Raw genomic sequence first — 6000 nt, 5'->3', positions numbered from 1 at the left:
TTTTAAATACAATTTTCAGATTTTTAATGACCAAAGTCATTAATTAATGTTTAAGCCACCAAGCTGAAATGCAATACCGAAGTCCGGCCTTCGTCGAAGATTGCTTTACAAAAATGTCAATCAATTTGATTGAAAAATGAGGGTGTGACAGTGCCGCCTCAACTTTTACAAAAAGCCGAATATGACGTCATCAAAGACATTTATCGAAAAAATGAAAAAATGTCGGGGGATATCATACCCAGGAACTCTCATGTAAAATTTCATAAAGATCGCTCCAGTAGTTTACTCTGAATCGCTCTACACACACACACGCACAGCCTCGGACACACACACACACACACACACACACACATACACGACGACCCTCGTCTCGATTCCCCTTCTATGTTAAAACATTTAGTCAAAAAATGTAAAAAAAAAAAAATTTAAAAAAAACTAGAGACAACTAACGAGCAAAGAAACAAACAATTCCGGACAAAACTCGGCGGTGAAGTTATCCATTCACCCTCGAGCGTGCGCCTGCCGCAACCACATCAAGCTCCAAGCAAAAGCGAACTCGACGCAAGATCCCTGACAAGGCCTCACACCAATTAGCTCTGTTGATCGATCGGCACGTGCAGGACGCAGAGCGGCGCGCTGTGTGTGTGCTTGCAGAGCGGCGTGCGACAGTGTGTCGGCATCTCCGACTTCTCCACAGAGAGGCTCGCCGATTTTTTATGCGGTCGTCTGCAACCGAGCTCTCAGCTGCCATGATAAGTGGGTCGGTGCTGTGTATAAGCAAGCATATCATTAGCGCCCAGAGGGGATGCCGTTGTGATTCAGTTTGGAGGTAAGCGACTATTGCACCACACTATATGAAGCAGTCTACCATTGTAGGGCACACGATGGAGACTTGACTGATTGGCCACTTTCAGGCTGGTTCTGATCAAACAAGTGCATGTTAATCACATCATTATTGAGTTTGTGCCAGCAGGCCGTAGAGGCAACTGTGGCTTTGTTGTTCACAGCAATTAGGCACTGTTTATGCAAAAAATATTGGTAGACAAAACCATGATAGGATGTCTCTAGTATGAGCCATTCTCGACTTTACAGATAATTATATTTAATGAGAGTCAGTACAGAAATTACACATCGAAATGCTGTTCCGTCTCAGTTGAACTGTTTATGCAGACAGTTTTGGTCGGTGTGTGAATGGCCACTTGTTGATTCTCTCTCTCTTTCTGTCTCTCTCTCTTTTTCTTTCCTCTCTGTCTCTGTCTCTCTCTCTCTCTCTCTGTTTCTCTCTCTGTCTCTCTTCCTCCCTCTCTCTTTCCTCTCTCTCTCTCTCTCTTCTTTCTCTTTGTGTTTCCTATGCATTGAAAACCGGAGTCAAGTGACCGAGACAGCTGTTGGGATGAAACTTGATCAACTGTGGTTGTAGGCCTGATAAGGCAAAACAAAAAAAAGTCTGTTTACGGTATCCCGACCGGACCCTATTTTTTCGCGCGACCCTAGACTTTTTTTTGGCATTTCGGGAAAAAAAACAAAAAAACTTAAAAATATGGTTTTTTGGAAAAAAATATAAAAAAAATCCCGACCTACCGACCGTATTTTTTTGGCCTATGTTACCGTGAACAGACTTTTTTTTTGTTGGCCTAATGCTATTGTCCATTGTTTACCTTCATGTGTGGGTGCATTGATTGAATGACGATCTTTTTTTAAGCCTGAACGATCAATACATATATATGTGTGCATTTTGGTGGCTAAGCATTTTAGGACCATGCAGAATGAAGATAGACTGTGTCTGCATGATTGTGGTGGTTTTGTTAGGCCCCCCCCAAAAAATAGTCTGTTTACGGTAACCCGACCGACCCTATTTTTTTCGCGCGACCCTAGACTTCTTTTTGGCATTTGGGAAAAAAAAGAAAAAAAGAAAAGAAACAAACGTAAAAATATGGTTTTTTGGAAAAAAAAGAAAAAAAAAATCCCGACCTACCGACCCTATTTTTTTGGCCTATGTTACCGTAAACAGACCTTTTTTTTTGTGGCCTTACTGACAGATAATCAGACAAAAAAACATTGTCTTTTTCAAAGCTCCTCCTTCGAGTTTTGATTCCTCTCCTTTTGAGTGTGTATTTATCACATTTACCACTGGTAAGCCAAAAACTAATAACATGTTATATGTATGTTTCCGATGATCAGGCTCCAAAAATTAGCGTCGGTAGGTTGGTTGCCTTTTTATTTAATTTTTAATTTTTAATTCAAGTTGATTTGTTATTTGTACTTGTAGTGGCACCTGTAGCTTTTTATTGTCCACATGTCATGCGATCTGTGTTTGTTTCATGAATGTCGTAAAGTCTGTTAAAGTTTTGTTCACATTTAAAACAAAAAAGTTCTAGTGTCATGAGGGAATCGCAAACACTGAATAAAGTGAAAATGTTTTGCTTGGCCTAAGCAATATATTGTCACTGCAATTCAGACAAATGAACAAAGTGGCATCATTTGTCTCCATCTTTTCTGTTTTTGTTAGTATGGAGAAAATGGGTTATATTCTTATTTAGCCTCATGAAGCTCACTGGGACAGTTGGTCGGTTGGTTGTTGGTCCCCCTTCAACCTAGTTGGCACCGGCACGGTTGGCCTAGTGGTAAGGCGTCCGCCCCGTGATCGGGAGGTCGTGGGTTCGAACCCCGGCCGGGTCATACCTAAGACTTTAAAATTGGCAATCTAGTGGCTGCTCCGCCTGGCATCTGGCATTATGGGGTTAGTGCTAGGACTGGTTGGTCCGGTGTCAGAATAATGTGACTGGGTGAGACACGAAGCCTGTGCTGCGACTTCTGTCTTGTGTGTGGCGCACGTTATATGTCAAAGCAGCACCACCCTGATAATTTGGCTCTTCGTGGTCGGCTGGGCGTTAAGCAAACAAACAAACAAACAAACAAACCTAGTTGGCTGTGCGGGACGGATGCTAGTTTGTTTCCTTTCTCTGTTCATCCCTTGCACGGAACCATAGAAATGTTAATTGCCTTGCGTTGAGACTGAATGTCATTGCCAGAGTAATTTAGTCCATTACAGAATCAGGGATACATTCCAGCTTGTTAATGTTATAGTGACAGACCAGATTGCAGCTGCTGCTCTTGAAAATGACAGTGGCATTTTGGAAACTGGTGGTACATTTTGTTCATACATTTTTACAATGTACATGTACAGTGGTACCTGCGATGAAAGGACACCCTTGGGACCAGCCAAAAGTGTCCCTACATTGCAGGTGGCCTTTCATGACAGGTACACGTTGGTAGAGATAATATAAACAGGGACATGAGCAGGTGTCCTTTTAAGGGAGGTGTCCTCTCATGGGAGGGTCCACACAACGCAGGTACTGCTGTACACCAAAACTGTTTTGGCAGGTGAAGATATCACTGCCTGGAGCCAATGTTGTTGTCTATATTAAAAGAAAATGTCCTGCTAGTTTACATGTTGTTTGGGTGTTATTTATTTATTTACTTATTCATTTATTTATTCGTATTTTGTCTTTGCTTTCAGATGGAATACCTCAGAGGAACTGATATCAGCATGTAAACACAGAGGAGCACAGACGCAAAGGCAACTTGAATTAAAATGTGATGTTGATTTCTAGGTACATACAAAAACACCAGCTACACATCAGGACCAACACAGCAACTAAATAACACTGTGATATTTGTACTGTGAACTTTGCCACAAACACCATGGGGTCTCTCCTGCTCATAACAACCGTTGGCTCACTGTGCTCAATCCTGCTCATCACTGTGAGCAGCGAACCTAAAACAATCATGCTCGGAGCTTCGCTTAGCTCAGAACGACACCAGTTCCACTTCAAAATCGCGGTAGATAAACTGAACGAACGGCTAATCAGGGACAACTCAGTGCTCAAAGACAACGTGCAGTTCAATGCTACGTCCATATTGATGGACGGTAACCCCATTCGCTCAGCCTTGGACGTGTGTGACCGACTTCTGACGGAGCGTGTGTACACGGTCGTGGCTTCACATCCCAACTCCAGCAACCACGCTCCCATCTCTGTGTCGTACACCTGTGGGTACTACCAGATCCCTGTCATCGGCGTGTCAGCGCGGGACAGTGCATTTTCTGATGTGGTGAGTCTATTTATTTCTTCATTCATGGGCTGAAAGTTCACACTTTTTGTTTAGGCCAAAAAGAAAAATATGTCTGTTTCCGGTAACCCGACCAACCCTATTTTTAAGCGCCGACCCTATAGTTTTTTTTCGCTTTTCGCACACACACACATGATCCACACACACAAAAACCCAACAAAAATGAAGTCAAGTATACTTTATTTAGTTTCAATATATCTAGGTCAAAAACATGTGCTAAATAATTGTAAGTAAACTAAGGAAGCGTTTAAAGAAAAAAAACAACGTAAAAAGACGTTAACAAAACGTAAGAAAAAGGTATAAAAAATAAATAAATAAAAAATAAATAAAAAAAACACCCGACCGACCGACCCTATTTTTTTCGGCGATGTTACAGGAAACAGACATATTTTTCTTTTTGGCCATAACGTGTCTGACCGTTTTTACCCAGCCATTAAGGTAGCCGTACGCCACTTTCGGGGAAGTATTTATTTGATTGTGACCTGGAGCAGTTAAGGGCTGTCCTTATTCAGTGAAGCTCGAAGCCCACAAATTCATTGCCAAAGCAACGGGCGCAGTAGCGTGGTGGTAAGACGTCGGCCTCCTAATCGGGAGGTCGTGAGTTCGAATCCCAGTCGCTGCCGCCTGGTGGGTTAAGAGTGGAGATTTTTCCGATCTCCCAGGTCAACTTATGTGTCGACCTGCTAGTGACTTAACCCCCTTCTTGTGTACACGCAAGCACAAGAGCAAGTGCTCACGGAAAAGATCCTGTAATCCATGTCGGAGTTCGGTGGGTTATAGAAACACGAAAATAGCCAGCATGCGGGCCTACTCAACGAAAGCGGAGTGAAGCTGACTGTTCTCAGAGTATAGTTTGGGGAACCCGAATGAGCAAACGAGCTCGCATGTAACCAGAAAATTCTGGAATGCTGAAGAAGAAGAAAGAAGAAGATTGCCAAAGCTTTGTGCAGTAGACTTTGCCAAATCATTTTGAGGCTTAAGGGCAGTAAGACTAAGAGAAGATTGATGTTTGTACAGTGGAACCCCCCTTTTAAGACCTCCTAAAATCTGACAAAAGCAGGTCTTATAAACAACTAAGTCTTACTCTTAAAATGTGGGTAAAATGTACAGAGGTTATAAACAGAAAATGTAAAAGAAAATTAAGTCTTAAAAGGAAGGGGGGGGGGGGAAAAAGCAGTTCACTGTCGTTGCTTCTGCTAAAGGGCAACCGAATCATGATAATGTTAAATGCCTGTCAGCCGACTGCTGTGACCTGTTTTTCTTCCTCCAAGTGAGAGTGGCATTGTAATAGACTTCTGTATTTTTATATTTAGTCAAGTTTTGACTAAATGTTTTAACATAGAGGGGGAATCGAGACGAGGGTCGTGGTGTATGTGTGTATGTGTGTGTGTGTGCGTGTGTGTGTGTAGACCGATTCAGAGTAAACTACTGGACCGATCTTTATGAAATTTGACATGAGAGTTCCTGGGTATGAAAACCCCGGACTTTTTTCATTTTTACGATAAATGTCTTTGATGACGTCATATCCGGCTTTTTGTAAAAGTTGAGGCGGCACTGTCACACCCTCATTTTTCAATCAAATTGATTGAAATTTTGGCCAAGCAATCTTCGACGAAGGCCGGACTTCGGTATTGCATTTCAGCTTGGTGGCTTAAAAATTAATTAATGACTTTGGTCATTAAAAATCTGAAAATTGTAATTAAAATTATTTTTTTATAAAACGATCCAAATTTACGTTCATCTTATTCTTCATCATTTTCTGATTCCAAAAACATATAAATATGTTATATTCGGATTAAAAACAAGGTCTGAAAATTAAAAATATAAAAATTATTATCAAAATCAAATTTCCGAAATCGATTTAAAAAC

The 6000-nt window shown here is 41.5% G+C and overlaps 1 protein-coding gene across 3 annotated transcripts in view; it reads left to right on the top strand.

Annotated features, from left to right (window-relative positions):
• Positions 1-686: 686 nt before the first annotated feature.
• The window catches only part of LOC138963064 (glutamate receptor ionotropic, NMDA 1-like), a 39798-nt gene continuing 34484 nt past the window's right edge, over positions 687-6000 (top strand). For all 3 annotated transcript variants that reach the window (XM_070335067.1, XM_070335066.1, XM_070335068.1), the window contains exons 1-2: positions 687-829; positions 3521-4113. In XM_070335067.1, coding sequence (XP_070191168.1) covers positions 3706-4113 — 408 coding nt within the window. In that variant the 5' untranslated portion in view covers positions 687-829; positions 3521-3705. The remainder of the gene's footprint in view (positions 830-3520; positions 4114-6000) is intronic.

This window comes from Littorina saxatilis, linkage group LG3 (assembly GCF_037325665.1).
Source record: "Littorina saxatilis isolate snail1 linkage group LG3, US_GU_Lsax_2.0, whole genome shotgun sequence".
Lineage (NCBI taxonomy): Eukaryota > Metazoa > Mollusca > Gastropoda > Littorinimorpha > Littorinidae > Littorina > Littorina saxatilis.
Note: the sequence above shows the minus strand (reverse complement) of the source record. Positions and strands in the feature narration are given on the sequence as shown.